Source organism: Phyllobates terribilis, unplaced genomic scaffold (genome assembly GCF_046119375.1).
Source record: "Phyllobates terribilis strain yellow unplaced genomic scaffold, ASM4611937v1 Scaffold_4__5_contigs__length_816908805, whole genome shotgun sequence".
Classification (NCBI taxonomy): Eukaryota; Metazoa; Chordata; class Amphibia; order Anura; family Dendrobatidae; genus Phyllobates; species Phyllobates terribilis.
The window spans coordinates 772,805,288-772,823,220 of record NW_027362764.1 but is presented as its reverse complement, the minus strand read 5'-3'; the positions used below and the strand labels follow the sequence as shown (position 1 = coordinate 772,823,220).

Genomic DNA, 17,933 nt, shown 5'->3' with positions numbered 1-17,933 from the left:
TCAAGTCTCCTAAAAGTATTAAAAAGTAATAAAAAATTTTTTTTCAAAATATTAAAGAATAAAAAATTTAAAAAAGTTTGAATCACCTCCTTCTTATCAAAAATAAATGGGTCAACATCACACCTGAGCAATGCCTGAGACTAGTTTCTCCATACAGGAGGCGTCTTGAAGCTTCATCACCAACAAAGGCTTTTGTACGAAGTATTAAATTTCAGTAAGCACGTTCAATACTTTATCCCAGTGTCATTTCTCATTATTACACATAAGTTATGGACATTTATGGTTTGATTTCTGCAAAGCACGCAGGCAGCAGAACACACAGGCATCAGAGCACGCAGGCAACAGAGCACACAGGTATAAGAGCATGCAAGCAGCAGAGTACGCAGGGAGCAGAGCACGCAGGCAGCAGAGCACGCAGGCATCAGAGCACGCAGGCAGCAGAGCACACAGGCATCAGAGCACACAGGTATCAGAGCACGCAGGCAACAGAGCACACAGGTATAAGAGCATGCAAGCAGCAGAGTACGCAGGGAGCAGAGCACGCAGGCAGCAGAGCACGCAGGCATCAGAGCACGCAGGCAGCAGAGCACGCAGGCATCAGAGCACGCAGGCAGCAGAGCACGCAGGCAGCAGAGCACACAGGCAGCGGAGTACGCAGGCAGCGGAGCACACAGGCAGCGGAGTACGCAGGCAGCAGAGCACACAGGCAGCGGAGTACGCAGGCAGCAGAGCACGCAGGCATCAGAGCACGCAGGCATCAGAGCACGCAGGCAGCAGAGCCACTTCCTGTCCTAGTAAATAAACGCCTTACAGACGGGGACAGCTGCGCTGCTGCCGCTCCTATAATACGACCCTTGGAAATAGCTCCTTGGCCTGGTGTGTGCCAGCTGACAATGTTGGCTCCGCTGCCAGCCGGCTATTTAGTCCCTGGAACAGAAGCCATCGGTTCATTATCTGAACTGATGTTAAACTTTCAATCAGAGTCATTTTCTCCCGTCTCTGGCAACTTACAGCGCAGGGAGTCATTGAAGGCGTAAGCGGCGGTTATTTGAAGCGCTCGCTAATTGACCCTTTGCGGAAAGTTTCCTTCGTACGTCAGGTTGTCGCACTGTACGAATAGTCCCCGAACGGAGCGAGGTTTAATCGAAAACTCTAAAAATACCCAGTAATGAAGAGCGTCGCGCTGGAAACATCTAAAGCCGGAGTGAAGGAGTGAGGAGCCGGAAAATTAAAGGGATTCTCCATCTCCACCTTCTGACTTTTCTATGTAAAATTATATTATGGTATTTTTCAAGATTTCTTCTTGCTTTCAGTGAATGGAAACATTGTGGTTTACATCTGGGATCTAAAAGTCTTTTCCTCGTCCTGCTGGCTCAGCGGAGAAGGCGATCAGACACACTGGAACGAGTCCTGCAGCTGTGCAAATGGGGCTTGAAAATTTGTCTTTAGAGCCGTTTTTTTTCTACATGCATGTATTTTCAGCTAAAATTTTTTGGGGAATTTTTGCAATTGGGTTTTATAAAAATAAATTTTTGCACGGTTTGGTTTCTCAAAAGAGAAAAAAAAACAGGTGCAAATTTTCCTGTAGGGCCCTCAGAGCGAGCTCGCTGACTGATTCTCAGTTAACTCATTCTGTAGCTAGCAATAGACTGTGAAACACAGAGGCTATAGAAGGCAAGAAAAATATATTTTTTTGCCCAAAATACATACATTTAAGTAAAAAAATAAAATTGTCCCCAAAGGTGGACAACCCCTTTAATCCCGCAGTAAGGAGGAAAGTCAGACTGTGTACTGAACCCTGCAGCTGTATGGGTAGGACTAAATCAAGATGGTTTTTTTTAGCCTCCATTTGTACATCCGCACGGAGTAAATACTTGTCTGAAAATTCACTCATGTCTTTGGAATGTGAAACAGAAAACTATGGCAGAAATCTGGCGAAAAATGCTGTCGGTAATTTTTTTTTTCTGCACCAAAATCTCAATGGAAAAAAAGTTAAATGTAAACTAGAATATTTTTTGGAAAATTGACATTTTTTAAAATTCTACCTACTTGAGACACAAATTATATTAGAAAGTTGTAGAACTTCTCTCTATACAAGCTTGACGCCTGAGCGACCCCCTTTAAAAGATTTGGGCATTTTCTTTTGCTTAATTGCAAGTATTTGGAGCTAAAAATAATTGTTACTATTTTTTTTTTTATTACAAATTTTGTCTTGTCAAATGATTTTATTGAGAATCTGTCAGTGAGCTTGTTATGATGGAGAGCTGGTAACTCTTTTATTTCTCTTTTCCTGATTTCTCCTGTATTGATTTTCTGAGGACCGAGCGCATCAAAGTTGAGCTGAACTTTGATGTGGTCATCAATCTACCATTTATTAGGAAAAGGTAGATGAAAGAGTTACATAGTCTCTATTAAAAAAAAAAAAAACGAACTCACTGACAGATTCTTAGTTAACTCATTTTGCAACCAGGGAAAACACCTGAAAATGTTAAATTGTGCAATATATTTCATGAACGTCAATTGGAAATTTTATTTTTAGCTCAAAAAACATGCATTTAAGTAACAAAAAAAAAAAAAAAGCCCCCTGATTGTGTCCATATTCTCTTAGTGGGAATCGTTATGGGGGCACTGTATAGTACTGCAAACTTTAGTTAATTTTTGGGGGGTTTAAGATATTTTTGTACACCCCGTGTGTAAGAATTTCCAATCGTCTGAATAAAAGACGTGCGGTGTACGCTCTCCAGAGCAGGATGTCAGTCACTCAGCACCAGCGATTGTGTAAGTGAGCGCTAATCAGGCTCAAGTAGCTGCTAGGAAGTGAGGAATTCCGGATACGTGTGATGTCAGACATTAGGTTTTGTAAAATCTAGAATTCTGCATAAATTACCTTTATTTTATCTAATTTTTTTTTTTTCAGACGTCCTTTGTCCAAATGTGAAGGTGGAAGGCGATCGTTTCAAACACAAGAACGGAGAAAAAGATGAAATTCCGGGTACTTTTTTTTTTAGTATTTTGCATTTCCAAATTGGATGCGTGACTTTAGTTGTTAATTGTTGATACACTTTTACTTCTCTATGGGATTCTAGTTTTTTGTGACATATTGTACTTTATGTTAAATTTTAAAAATGTTTTAAATTAATTTATATTCAAAAAAATATTACATTTAAAAAAAATAAATGGAAAATATGAAAGGGGACTAGGATAACAGTGCCCAGTTTTTGCTTTTATTTTATTCCAGCTGCTCCTCAATTCCAGTTTGTTTTTTGTGTTTTTGTTTTTTGTGTTTTTTTTTTACAATCCAGACATATAGGCTTTTATTTAGTGCTAATTTTTATGGTCTTTACAAGGGGACTTGGTTCACAGGATCCTCGGGGGCGTGTCTTTAGGCTGTTCTGCATTATTTCCATGAGAGCAACACCCCCATGAAAAATCGGCACTAAATCAAAGGAACATATCGGGCAAATAAAAAAAAAAAAAAAGTTATATAAAAGCAAAAAAGGGGTCATTTTTTGATCTGCTGAAGGTTCTCTTTAAAACCAAAACCACATAAAAAATAGTCAGTAATTAGGAAATAACAGGTTTAGTCTAAGTAGGCATAGTTTTTTTAAATTCCTTTTATTTGTTTTTTTTTTAAATGTTAAAAAATTTATACGCAGCAGCATTTTTTAAAAGGTTTCAAAAATTTTTTTAATTTTTTTTTTAATAACCCCTTCACAGCCTCTGACGTAATGGTACGTCATATGTCGGCTCCCTGACTTTGATGCAGGCTCACACGCCAAGCCTGCACCTTTCCTCACACATGATGTCTGATTTAATCAGCCGTCTTGGGTCTTTAGCAGCCGTGGGTGAAGCTCCGGCAAGAGGGTTCTACGCTCCCATCGGCGTGACTTTGACGTGATCGAAGGGTGGTGATGGGTTGTCATGACAGCTGGGGGTCTTCTGAAGACCCCCTGTTCCTGTTATTGCAATCCTCCTGTGAAATCCAGGGCGTAGACGGCATTCATAGGAGATCGTGATTTTTCTCTATACATCACAGTGCTGATGATCGCAGCTTCAAGTCCCCTAAGGGGACTATCAAACACAGTAAAAAGTGAAAAAAATATTTTTAAAAAATATGAATAAAATGAAAAAAAAAAAAAAAAACTTCAAATCACCCTCCTTTTCCCCCATTAAAATAAAGCAAATAAAAAAAATACACGTGTTCGAAAAAGTCCACTCTATCAAAATATAAAGCAAAATTAATCCAATCGGTAAAGGGCGTAACGAGAAAATAAACGCCAGAATTACATTTCTTTGGCAGCAGCAACATTGCAAGAAAATGTGATCAAAACATTGTATTCATCTCGAAATGGTATCAGTAAAAACATCAACTCAGGGTGAAAAAAAATCCTTAGCATCTAAGGGATTGTTTTTGAGGCTCATTAGGTGAAAGAAAAAGCCCCTGCCCACCCTCAACCACTTAGATGCTGCTATGAAGGGATTACTTTTGAGAGTGATTGGGTGAAATATGCTTCTCTCGATCCCTTATTTGCCTTTAAACAAAACATGTAAGGGATTACTCCTGAGGCTGATGAGGTGAAAGAAAAAACTCCTTCCCGCTTTCAACCACTTAGATGCTGCAATCGCTATTGACTATAACATCTAAAAGATTACTTTTGAGGCTGCTGGAATAAAAGAAGGTAGCGTCACAGACCCCTTCCCTCTCTCAACCACTTAGATGCTGCAATCGCTATTAACTATAGCATGTAAAGGATTAAACCTGAGGTTGAGAAGGTGAAAGAAGATGCCCCTTCCCACTCTCAACCACTTAGATGCTGCAATCACTATTAACTATAGCATCTAAGACATTACTCCTGAGGCTGACAAAGTAAAAGAAGAAGCCCTTTCCCTCTCTCAACCACATAGATGCTGCAATCGATATTAACTATAGCATCTAAAGGTTTACTCCTGAGGCTGATGAGGTGAAAGAAGCCCCTTCCCTCTTTCAACCACTTAGATGTGGCAATGGCTATTGAGTGTAGTATCTAAGGCATTACTCCTGAGACTGATGAGGTGAAAGAAGAAGCCCTTTCCCTCTGTTAACTACTTAGATGCTGCAATCAGAAGCCCCTTTCCTCTTTCAACCACTTAGATGCTGCAATCGGAAGCCCCTTTTCTCTATCAACCACTTAGCTGCTGCAATCGGAAGCCCCTTTCCTCTCTCAACCACTTAGATGCTGCAATCGCTATTGACCAGAGTATCTAGGGGATTACTTTTGAGGGTGATGTGATAAATGGAGCCCCTAATTTTCTCAACCACTTAGATTGAGAATTTGGCCTACAGAGAACCATGTATGAATATGCCCGTATGGAAGGAACCTTTCCTTGTGAGACTTTCCTTTTAAGAATGTTAATTTGTTGTAAGTAATTAATCACTGGATTACAAATTACGCTAATGATGTCAGCGGTGTAACGTAGGTGATGTATTACGTATTATTTCTAATTGTGAAAGTCACAGATAATCTGTCCGCAGATACACGGCTGTCGTGAGTCACGGTGATCTCACTCCATCATTACAGTCAATATTAGAAAGCGGAGAATATAATAGGACTCCGGGGCCCCCGATCGTGACTTCCTACAAATGTGTCGAAATGTTTCTCAGCGGTGGATGTGATGTGAAATATGTGACTGTGGATTATTTCCAGAATCATAAAACAGCAAGAACAAAAATCATTTTTATTTCTCTGCTTCTGAGAGTATATAAATAGTAAATGAACCATCTGGGCCGTAGTAAATCGCTATCTGCCTTCTTATAGGAGGAAAACATGGAATTTGCCTAATTTGTCTGGAAAGAGCAAAATGGCTAGTGATACTACTATAAAATTGCTTAACTAAAAGCAGCAAATTAACCATACCACCATACAGTGCTAATGCCGCCATATAGTGAACTTACATAATACTGATATATAGTGAACACATATTAGGAAAATACTGTGCTCATATAATAATGTAATGCTGCCAGATAACACTCACATATAATACAATCTTATGATGCATATTAATGCCATGTAATAAAAGGACCATACAGAGCTCATAAAATACTGCCATATAGTGCTTGAGCGAAATGTCATATAGAGAGTATAGTAAAGTATCACAGAGCACTTGCTTATAATGAAGGCATAAAAGCACTATATAGTGGGCACATAATATTGCCACGTAGTTCTTATATAACAATGCCATATAATGAATAAACAATATTACCATAAGATAGCCATATAATGCTGCCCCATAGTACAAGCATAAAATGTCATGTAGTGAGGACATTAAAGTATTTTAAAGCGCTTATATAATAATGCCATGAAGTAAAGACATAACAGTAAAATACAGTGCTCATATAATGCTGCCTTATAATAATTACCGGTACATAATAATGTCATATAATAAAGGCGTAACAGTCCCATATAGTGTTCATATAATACTGCCACATAGTGCTCAGATATAATGTCATATAGTGAGAATAGTAAAGTTTCACAGAGTACGGTACTTACATAATAATGCCATATAGTGAAGACATAACAGTGAAATAATAGTGCTCATATAATGCTGTCTTATAATAACTGCATATTAATGCTATGTAATAAAGATGTAACAGTACAATACAGTGTGCATATAATACTGCTACATGCTTACAAAAATGTCATATAGCGAGGATAATGAAGTATGAAGTAGTTCTTAAATAAAACGCCATATAGTGAAGACATAAGTGCTCCATTTACTGCCCACATAATACTGCTATATAGTTGTTACATAATAGTGCCGTATAATGGCGACATAACAATACCATAAGACGCCCTTTTAATTCTTGCACATAGTGCTCACATAAAATGTCATATAGTGAGGAATTATTATTCATTACTTACATAATAATGCCATATAGTGAAGACATAATAGTACCATAGAGTGTCCATGTAGTATTGCCACATGATAATGCCATGAAGTGAAGACATAACAGTAAAATACAGTGCTCGTAATTAAATAATCATGCCATATAATAAAGATATAATAGTACCATACAGCGTTCATATAATACTGCCACATAGTGCTCAGATATGATGTCATATAGTGAGAATAGTAAAGTGCTTACATAATAATGCCACATATATAATATAATATTACCGTAATTGAAAACATAACAGCGATCATATAATTCTGCCTCATAATATTTACATAATAATGCCATATAATAAAGATATAACAGTACCATACAGAGCTCATAAAATACTGCCATATAGTGCTTAAATAAAATGTCATACAGAGAGGATGACAAAAGTATCACAAAGTGCTTATATAAAGTGCCATATAGTGAGGACAAAGAGCACTCTTCAATGATCACATAATACTGTCACATAGAGCTTAGGTAATAAAGCCATATAATGACAATGTAGCAATACCATAAGACGCCCATTTCATTCTGCCACATAGTGCTCATGTAAAATGGTGAGGAAGTATTATACTTACATAATAAAGTCATAGATTGAAGACATAGCTGTACTATACAGTACTCATGTAATACTGCCTTATAGTAAATACATAATAATACTGCCACATAATAAAGACGTAACAATACCATGTAATAAAAAGCGGCCAGATGTAAACACTGTAGTTGCCGCTGCCGGCTACTGCAGATCAGCTTTTATTCATGGCCATAATATTTTTATACAACTCTTAAAAGACATTATTTATTTTTTTTTACAGATACCTAAAAATTATCTTTGGCACTAGTAAATACAGACCTTTTGCAAAATTTACAAAAACTAAAAGTTTTTTTTCCCCAAAATTAAGTTTTGCTTGCAATACCCTGTCTGACCACGTGGTGTGCTGTTAAGCATCTTTCATGAGTGCGCTTTATATAGACATACATAGTCCAATACAGTGCAGCACCACCTAGTGGTAGGAATATTTAGTACAAACTTCTCTACTGTTTGTACCATTGGCCCATCATCTCCCAGCAAGAATCCAGAAAACTGGAGCATCGCTCTTCAGTGCTAAGAATTATTTTAGTGGTATGAAGCCGATAAATGTTCCCGTCCATTATCCCAGCCATTCTATGAGCACTGAGGAAGGAAAATAGATAAATAGCATTCAGGAAGCTTTGCTTTAAAGATATATTTTAATTATCCGGACATTAATTCAGTTTTGTATAAACCACAAAATATATATGAAAAATATCCTCTGTCTTCAATGGTGGAACCGGAGAGTCACATGACTTATGGTGGAATCCATTGCTTGCATATTATATCCGCTAATAGGACATCATTTTAGGAAATGAGTAATATCCATATTCATTGTGGCAAGTGACCTTCTCAGGAGTACAGAGGTCGTGAGCGCTAATTCATTACCAAGAGAAAGAAAAGTTGCCCTGGAGCGACCCAACGAAGACCGGACAATAGATAATTGTTGTGTTGAGGATAGATTGGAAAACGTTGTCATATGCTAAGTTCAATGGAGGGATAGGCAGACAGATAAAAGATAGATAGATACAAGATAGATAAAAGATAGATAGATACAAGATAGATAATAGATAGATTCATGGGCGTACCCACCGTGGGGCAGCTGCCCCCCCTAGAAGCAGGCACGCAAGCTGCACACCAGGGCCGGCGTCAGCAAATGCCGGGGCCCTGAGCAGGCGGGGGGGGGGGGGGCCCTCACTGTCAGCGCCCGCTCCCCCTGCTTGCTCAGGGCCCCGGCACCCGGCACAATACTTACCTCTCCCCATGCCTCCGCAACAGCTCCTGCATCCTCCGCGGTTGCTGCACTGTGACCTCCCAGGTCAGAGGGAGCGGTGACGTCTTTACACCGCGCTCTCTCCTGAGCAGTCACAGCGCAGAACGGGATGAGGCCGGCGACGCTGGGGTCTGGAGCTCCGGCAGCAGGTGAGATGTGAGGTGAGTATTTGATTTTTTTTTTTATTATATGGAGGCCTGTGGCAATATAAGGGAGGGGGGTGAGGTTGGGGTGTGTGACATCCTGCATGGGGCATTATAAGGGGTGGGGGATGTGACATCCTGCATGGGGCATTATAAGGGTGGGGGTGACATCCTGCATGGGGCATTATAAGGGGGGAGGGTGTGACATCCTGCATGGGGCATTATAAGGGAGGGGGGGTGTGACATCCTGCATGGGGCATTATAAGAGAGGGGGGATGTGACATCCTGCATGGGACATTATAAGGGGGGGTGTGACATCCTGCATGGGGCATTATAAGGGAGGGGGGTGTGTGACATCCTGCATGGGGCATTATAAGGGAGGGGGTGAGTGTGACATCCTGCATGGGGCATTATAAGGGAGGGGGGGTGTGACATCCTGCATGGGGCATTATAAGGGGGGGGGGATGTGACATCCTGCATGGGGCATTATAAGGGGGGTGACATCCTGCATGGGGCATTATAAGGGGGGAGGGTGTGACATCCTGCATGGGGCATTATAAGGGAGGGGGGGTGTGACATCCTGCATGGGGCATTATAAGGGAGGGGGATGTGACATCCTGCATGGGACATTATAAGGGGGGGTGACATCCTGCATGGGGCATTATAAGGGAGGGGGTGAGTGTGACATCCTGCATGGGGCATTATAAGGGAGGGGGGGTGTGACATCCTGCACGGGGCATTATAAGGAAGGGGGGTGTGTGTCATCCTGCATGGGGCATTATAAGGTGGGGTGACATCCTACATGGGGCATTATATGGGGGGGGGACAGCCTGCATGGGGCATTATGTGGGGGGAACTGCCTGCGTGGGGCATTATATGTGTGGGGGGAACAGCCTGCGTGGGGCATTATGTGGGGGGGAACAGCCTGCATGGAGCGTTATATGGGTGCCAGTATCCTGCATGGAGCGTTATATGGGGGCCAGTATCCTGCATGGAGTGTTATATGGGGGCCAGTATCCTGTATGGAGCGTTATATGGGAGCCAGTATTCTGTATGGAGCGTTATATGGGGGCCAGTATTCTGTATGGAGAGTTATGTGGGGGCCAGTATTCTGCATGGAGCGTTATATGGGGGCCAGTATTCTGTATGGAGCGTTATATGGGGGCCAGTATCCTGTATGGAGCATTATATGGGAGCCAGTATTCTGTATGGAGCGTTATATGGGGGCCAGTATTCTGTATGGAGCGTTATATGGAGGCCAGTATCCTGCATGGAGCATTTTATGGGGGCCAGTATTCTGTATGGAGCATTATATGGGGGCCAGTATCCTGTATGGAGCGTTATATGGGAGCCAGTATTCTGTATGGAGCGTTATATGGGGGCCAGTATTCTGTATGGAGCGTTATATGGGGGCCAGTATCCTGCATGGAGCGTTATATGGGAGCCAGTATTCTGTATGGAGCGTTATATGGGGGCCAGTATTCTGTATGGAGCGTTATAAGGGGGCCAGTACCCTGCATGGAGCGTTATATGGGGGCTAGTATTCTGTATGGAGCGTTATATGGGGGCCAGTATCCTGTATGGAGTGTTATATGGGGGCCAGTATTCTGTATGGAGCGTTATATGGGGGCCAGTATTCTGTATGGAGCATTTTATGGGGGCCAGTATTCCTTATGGAGCATTATATAGGGGCCAGTATACTGTGTGTAGCGATTCGCCGGTTTCAGAGCTATTGTGGAATTTACAATAGATATCACTCATGTAATGTAAGAAGTGAAATCTTTGCATTGTACTATATATATATTTCTCTTCTGTATCTGTGACCATGGCTTGCCCCCTCCCCCCCCCCCTAGTTTTGATCCTGGGTACGCCCATGGATAGATTCATACTTACATACAGTAGATAGAGACATATGATAGCAACCTAGATAAGAAAATAGAAACATGGATTCAATATACAGTAGATATATTGATAGATAGATAAAACATTGAAAATGCTCGCTGTCTCAGGGTAATCCTGGACTCTGATCTCTCCATCACACCACATATCCAAGCCCTTTCCACTTCCTGCCGACTCCAACTCAGAAATATCTCCCCGATCTGCACATTCCTCAGCAAAGACTCTGCAAAAACACTAGTGCCCGCCCTCATCATCTCCCGCCTCGACTACTGCAACCTCCTGCTCTGTGGCCTCCCTTCCAACACTCTCGCACCCCTCCAATCCATCCTAAACTCTGCTGCCCGACTAATACACCTGTCCCCCCGCTATTCCCCGGCCTCTCCTCTCTGTCAATCCCTTCACTGGCTCCCCATTGCCCAGAGACTCCAGTTCAAAACCCTAACCATGACACACCAAGCCATCCACAACCTGTCTGCTCCATATATCTAGGACCTAGTCTCCCGGTACATACCTGCACGCAACCTCCGATCCTCACAAGATCTCCTTCTCTACTACCCTCTTATCTCCTCTTCCCACAATCGCATACATGGTTTCTCCCGTGCATCCCCCCTACTCTGGAACTCTCTACCCCAACGTATCAGACTCTCGCCTACCATGGAAACCTTCAAAAGGAACCTGAAGACCCACCTCTTCAGACAAGCCTACAACCTGCAGTAACCCTTGCTCCACCATACCGCTGCACGACCAGCTCTACCCTCACCTACTGTATCACCCATCCCTTGTAGATTGTGAGCCCCCGCGGGCAGGGTCCTCGCTCCTCCTGTACTAGTTGTGTTGTATTGTTCAAGAATATTGTAAGTGTTTTTATTATGTATACCCCCTTTCACATGTAAAGCGCCATGGAATAAATGGCACTATAATAAAATAATAATAATAATAAAATGCAACATCAAGAAGAAAAAGTCATGGGATGATGGAAATCACAGGATAGAGACGTTACTGATCTGCAATTAATGAAATAAATGAAAACAAAATTTTAAAAACATTTCGATTTATTTAGTCTGGAGTATGAGCGCCATGTGCAGAAATCCCGGCACTTCCAGCCTCGGCTGCTATCGGTGAGGTTATTAATGGTTGTCGGAGGAAGGCTCTGCCGCTGAATTCACTCCGGCAAATCATCAAGATCTGCTGCTGGCAGTTCCTGTGTTTAATCACCGACCAATGCCCCGGATATGCTCGATGGCAGACAAGTCTGGAGATGCTGTAGGCTATGGTGGCACGTTTAGGCCATGCATGAACAACATGAGGCATGGTCTTGTCGTGTTGAAAAAGAGAAGGCCTCTTCATGGTGTTGCACTTGTGGTCTACAGATCAATCTCTGGCTATCACGGTTTTAAGACAGGAGTTGAAATCATCATTAAAGAGGATTGACCTTCATTCCAGCCTCCATTGCTTCTAGTCTTCCTTTGCACCATGATAGCGGCAGTGTGATATCAAGGCAACACTTGTAGCCGGACATCTGGCTCTTGGCCATTGTTGGGCAAACTCTTTCTGATGATGTGCGATGGCATAATGAATGGTAGCCGGACCCATCTGTACTTCATTCCAGGTGCACTAGCAGCTCAGTGTTTCTTTGATTTGGTAGCGGAACCGGTGGTGCGACTATTTTTCCAATGTGCCAGGAGACATTTTTCAACACTATAACGCCAGGCTACATTCCTCAGAAGACCATTAATAACCTAACTGATAGCAGCCGAGGCTGTATGTGCTGAGAATTGTGCATGTGGCACTCAAATTTGCTAGTGAATAAATTGAGATGAACTGAATATTTCTTATTTTCCCATAACTTGCAGGACATTTCTCCTTGGAGAGTGATATGCCAGCGTAAAGAGACTTGTAGGCCATGCTATTCTCCTCTGGGAAATTAAATTTGCAAATATCCTCTTCAGATTGGAAAAAGGGGAACTTGGACTCTAGTGCAACCTAATGGATGGAGCAGTCCTAAAATTCAATGTTGGTCTTTTAACGAGGCTTGCCACATGACTTAGGATAAGAAGCCAAATCAGAGACTTCATTTGCAGTCACATGTTTTGGGTTTTTTGCCCCTCTTCAGTGCAAAGCATTGCACAGTGGAGCATTGCCTTGCCTATAAGTCATCTTATGCCAGCTTTGCACTCTCCACAAAGAGAACCTATTAGACTTTCATCAAAGACCTCTCATCCAGCTAAATCAGACCCCTTGCTTTGCACTGATGTGGAGCAAACACCCTGAAACACAAATCTGCAAATGGAATGTCCGGTTTGGCTTCTTATCCTAAGTCATGTGTCCAAAAGAGAACTAGAAAAATGATGAAAAACACGGTTTGTCTTTTACTTAACAACTCAGGTTTACGTCAGTTAGGCAGTCGCATTTCCAGACACAGCCCATGTACAGGGATAGGGCCAGTTCTAGAAGAAAGAAATCATATTGGGCAGTGTCAACTCATTGTCATATTGCTTGGATTAGTACCACAGCCAGGAGTAGTCTCCCGGCAGGCACTGATCCACCTCGCAGAGATCCAGCACCACCATGTCTTCTTCCTTCTTGTTGTAATTCTGGAGTGTGAAATAATCTGTTTTCCTCTATTCTGTAACAGGTTTTGACCTCATGGAGTTATTCAACATAAAAGATGTCATCGGGGGAAAAGAGCCTGGGGTTCAAAGCTCCTACGTGCGTCTAGGGACATTCCCCATCGTCCAGAGAACGGAGTGAGTCCACCATCCAGTAACGTATGGCTGTTAGAGATTTATATGGCAGTTGCAGTTCATATCTGGTTACTCAGATCTTCAGCTCATTGTCAGTTGGTTAGGTGCCATAGCAACCAGTTTAAATCTGTTTACTCAGCTCAATGTCAGTTGGTTAGGCGCCATAGCATCTAGTTTATCTCTGGTTACTCAGGTCTTCAGCTTAATGTCAGTTAGGTGCCATAGCAACCAGTTCAAATCTGGTTACTCAGATCTTCAGCTCATTGTCAGTTGGTTAGGTGCCATAGCAACCAGTTCAAATCTATTTACTCAGCTAAATGTCAGTTGGTTAGGCGCCATAGCAACTAGGTTATCTCTGGTTACTCAGGTCTTCAGCTTAAAGTCAGTTAGGTGCCAGAGCAACCAGTTCAAATCTGGTTACTCAGATCTTCAGCTCAATGTCAGTTGGTTAGGTGCCATAGCAACCAGTTCAAATCTATTTACTCAGCTAAATGTCAGTTGGTTAGGCGCCATAGCAACTAGGTTATTTCTGGTTACTCAGGTCTTCAGCTTAATGTCAGTTAGGTGCCATAGCAACCAGTTCAAATCTGGTTACTCAGATCTTCAGCTCAATGTCAGTTGGTTAGGTGCCATAGCAACCAGTTCAAATCTGTTTTCTCAGCTCAATGTCAGTTGGTCAGGTGCCATAGCGTCTAGTTTATCTTTGGTTACTCAGGTCTTCAGCTTAATGTCAGTTAGGTGCTATAGCAACCAGTTCAAATATGGTTACCCAGATCTTCAGCTCAATGTCAGTTGGTAAGGTGTCATAGCAACCAGTTCAAATCTTTTTACTCAGCTCAAAGTCAGTTGATTAGGCGCCATAGCAACTAGTTTACCCCCTGGTTAGTCAGCGCAATGTCAGTTCAGTTAATGTCAGTTAGGAGCCTTAGCGACCAGTTCATCTCTGGTTACTTGGTTGTTCAGCTCAAAGTCAGTTAGACACCATAGTGACTAGTTCATATCTGGTTGCTCAGGTTTTTATAGTCAGGAGCCATATTAAAGGCAGAAAGGAATGAAAAGGTTAGATGTAAACCCCCATCGCTGCCACCTTAGTGCTCCTGTGAAGCCTATAGGAGACCATAATTTGTACTGCATACTGCAATACTGTAATAGCAAACAAGCTAAGCTTCAAGTCATCTAGTGCGACTAAAAAATAACCTGAAAAGTAATAATAAAAAAAAATAAAAAATCTTAAAAACAAACAAATAACGTGAAAAGTAATTCAAAAAAATTAAAAGCAAACAAACATAAAAATACAAATCACCCCGAGTCAACAATAAAGTAATTAAAACAAACATAAACATATTCAGTAACTCTGCATCGGTAGAAGTCTGAGCTATCAAAACATAAAACGATTTACCCATATACTAAATGCCATAAAGTGGGTGAAAAACTATCAAAACACAAAATTCAATAAAAAACTATCAAAACACGCTATGTACCCCAAAATTTGCTTGTCATTCAAAAAAACGTACCCTCACACAGCTCTATTGATGGAAACATAAAAAATAATGGTGACACAATTTAATTTTTATTTTATTTAAGCCACTAAAATGATAAAAAAGCCTACACATCTTTGGTATCGTTATATTCGTAACGACCTGGAGACTCATGCTGCCAAGACATTTTTTTCCGCACAATGAAAGCCATAAAAGCGAAACCCCCTTTTTTCCCCCCTTTTTTCTGCTAAAATTATGGTGTTATTAAAAACTACAAATTGTCTCGCAAATAACGAGCCTTTATATTGATATGTTAACGGGAAAAAAAAAAAATAACCACTCTTGGAAGAGGGGAAGGAAAAGACAAAATCGCAAAAAATGAAACGATCTGATTCCCCATTGCTGCCGTCTCGATACTCCTATGAAGCTCAGCTACATGCTGGGCATCAAAGGAGACCACGATTTTTACTATGGTATTACAGTATATAGTATAAGCGATCGGATGATCACAGGTCCCTAAGGGGATAAATAGTGAAAAGAAAATTTTTTAAAGATATAAAAGTAAAAAAAATAAACATATATATATATGTATATATATATATATATATATATATATATATATATATATAAACATTCTAAGTACACCCCTTTCCTCCCCTTACAAATAAAAATGTAACATATTTGGAATCGCCTTTAACGTAAATGTCCGATTTATCAAAATCGGTAAACACCATGACGAGAAAAAAAAATCAAAAAGCCAAATTTCTGATTTTCATGCCTCCATGAAAAAAAAAAAAAAAACCCCACAAAAAGAAAAAAAATAAATAAAAATGGTATCAAAGAGAATGTCAGTCCTCAGCCGGCTCTGGTGAAGGAAAAATAAAATCATGATGGGTCTCGGGGAAATAATGGCGAAACAAATCCCCTTTTCTTTTTTTTTAACAAAAAATATATACCATTATATAAAAATATATATGGTAGTTTGGTATCAATGTTTGTGATGATCTGGATAATTTGTTTTTCTATTCATTTTTAAAATACAATGAATGTTGTAAATATATATAAAAAAATAATAATAATAACCCTGGCAAAATTATATATTTTTCACCATTTCAGCCCACTTGGAATTTTTTTTTCCCTGTTATTCAGTATGTAATATTATTAAATAAACTTTTGGAAGAAGAGGAGAAAGAAAAATGAAAGCCCCAAATAATCCAAAAAAAGTGAAAGGGTTAAACTTGACCTTGACTAGGTGTCCCATGCTCTTTCCCCCCCAAACACAATATCTCCATTCATAAAATTTCCCGTAAGAGATATTCTGAAGGTTTACTACTTTTTGACTTTTAGACCACGGAGCGACGATCCCCAATTCATATCACAAATAATAGAGAAGCCAAAGTGAGATTCCTTCACTCCCACCCAATTCCCCTTCGCAAAATACTGACGGTGCTTTATTTATTGTGTCCCAGACGGAAGGAAGAAACTCAGAAGAAGAGAGTCAAATGTTAATATATTCATAGACTGAGAGGAGAATAAAGTCACCAACTAACAACAAATTCTATAGGAGCCCATAATTCTCAAGATTTTATTCTTCAAAAAGAAAAGTCTTGTATTTTCCTGGCCTTGACCTTTCTGTTTGTAGGATTCAATAAAAATGTATGGGAAATGTAAAAAAAAAAAAAAAAATACAAAAAAGAAGCAAAAAAGACAACAAAAAAAAAGAATAAAAAAAATATATATAACTAAACAACGTAAAGGAACAATATAGTAATAAAATAAATAGAAAAGAAATGAAGTATATATGTGTGGAAATTGTAATGTAAATGTAAAAAAACAAAAAAAAAAACAACTAAGTAAAATGAAACACAAATGAAAAAATAACCAAAACTAAAAAAAATAAGTGAAAAAATAAATAATCAAATAAATAATTATGAATGAACAATAAAATAAAAATGTAAAATAAACATATAGATTATAATATTATAAATTCATATAAGCAATAATCATATGCACACATACGGTATATATTGTTTAATAGGTCATTTTATATAAAAAGAGCGCCATTAATTCCACCGCCCTTTACAGACATCATCATCATTGTCCCCAATGAGGCTCACAATCTAAACCCCCTATCAGTATGTCTTTAGAGATGTTATTCATTCATAAATATGATTATTATTTACTTTTTTTATTTTTTTCATTTTATCGTTCATTCATGTTGATTTAGTATTTTTTTTTCATTTGTGCTTCATTTTATTTTACTTGGTTTTTTTATACTAATGCTAATCTGGGTGCTCGGCGCACCGCCCCAACAACTTTTTTTTCATACCCCACCTAACGCAGTGATGATTGACAGCACTTACTCGCTTGAGCTTTCTCTGCAGATAGTGCTCCCTCCATAGCCAGAGCTGTCAATCACCAGTGTGGGAGGCCGGGACATGTAAAACCAGTGGGCTGAGCTGTTTAGCCACACCCAGGGTGCACCGAGCACCGTAATTAGCATATATGATTAAACTTCACTTTCTGCAGAACGGAGGTAACAGTTAGATCGGGTGTGATTTTTTTTTTAGGGTCTATATTCACTACAAGGTTATGTGCTTAGCTCACATAATTTAAGTTGTTCTAAATGTGTAATTTATTACAGGGGTAAATGCTGTTGTTCTCCTGGATCTGGCATCATTTTTCTTTTATTCTCCTCTTTACTTTTTTCCCTGTTCCTCATGTAGATGAATGATGTGACAGACAGTAGCTTCAAAATAAAAAAGATTTTGCGTTACTCTGCCGTGCATTATTTATGCTATATGTGTCATATAAATGTTAAGCCATAATAGTCAGAAATCAAACACATTTTATATCAACAATAAATTTTTATTGAGGTACATAACAATACAATAAAAATGAAAAAT

General features: G+C 40.0%; 1 protein-coding gene across 2 annotated transcripts in view; it reads left to right on the top strand.

Moving 5' to 3' along the window:
• Positions 1-17,933, top strand: part of COL22A1 (collagen type XXII alpha 1 chain) — a 519,049-nt gene that overhangs the window by 160,546 nt on the left and 340,570 nt on the right. For both annotated transcript variants that reach the window (XM_073679923.1, XM_073679924.1), the window contains exons 4-5: positions 2,918-2,992; positions 13,441-13,552. In XM_073679923.1, coding sequence (XP_073536024.1) covers positions 2,918-2,992; positions 13,441-13,552 — 187 coding nt within the window. The remainder of the gene's footprint in view (positions 1-2,917; positions 2,993-13,440; positions 13,553-17,933) is intronic.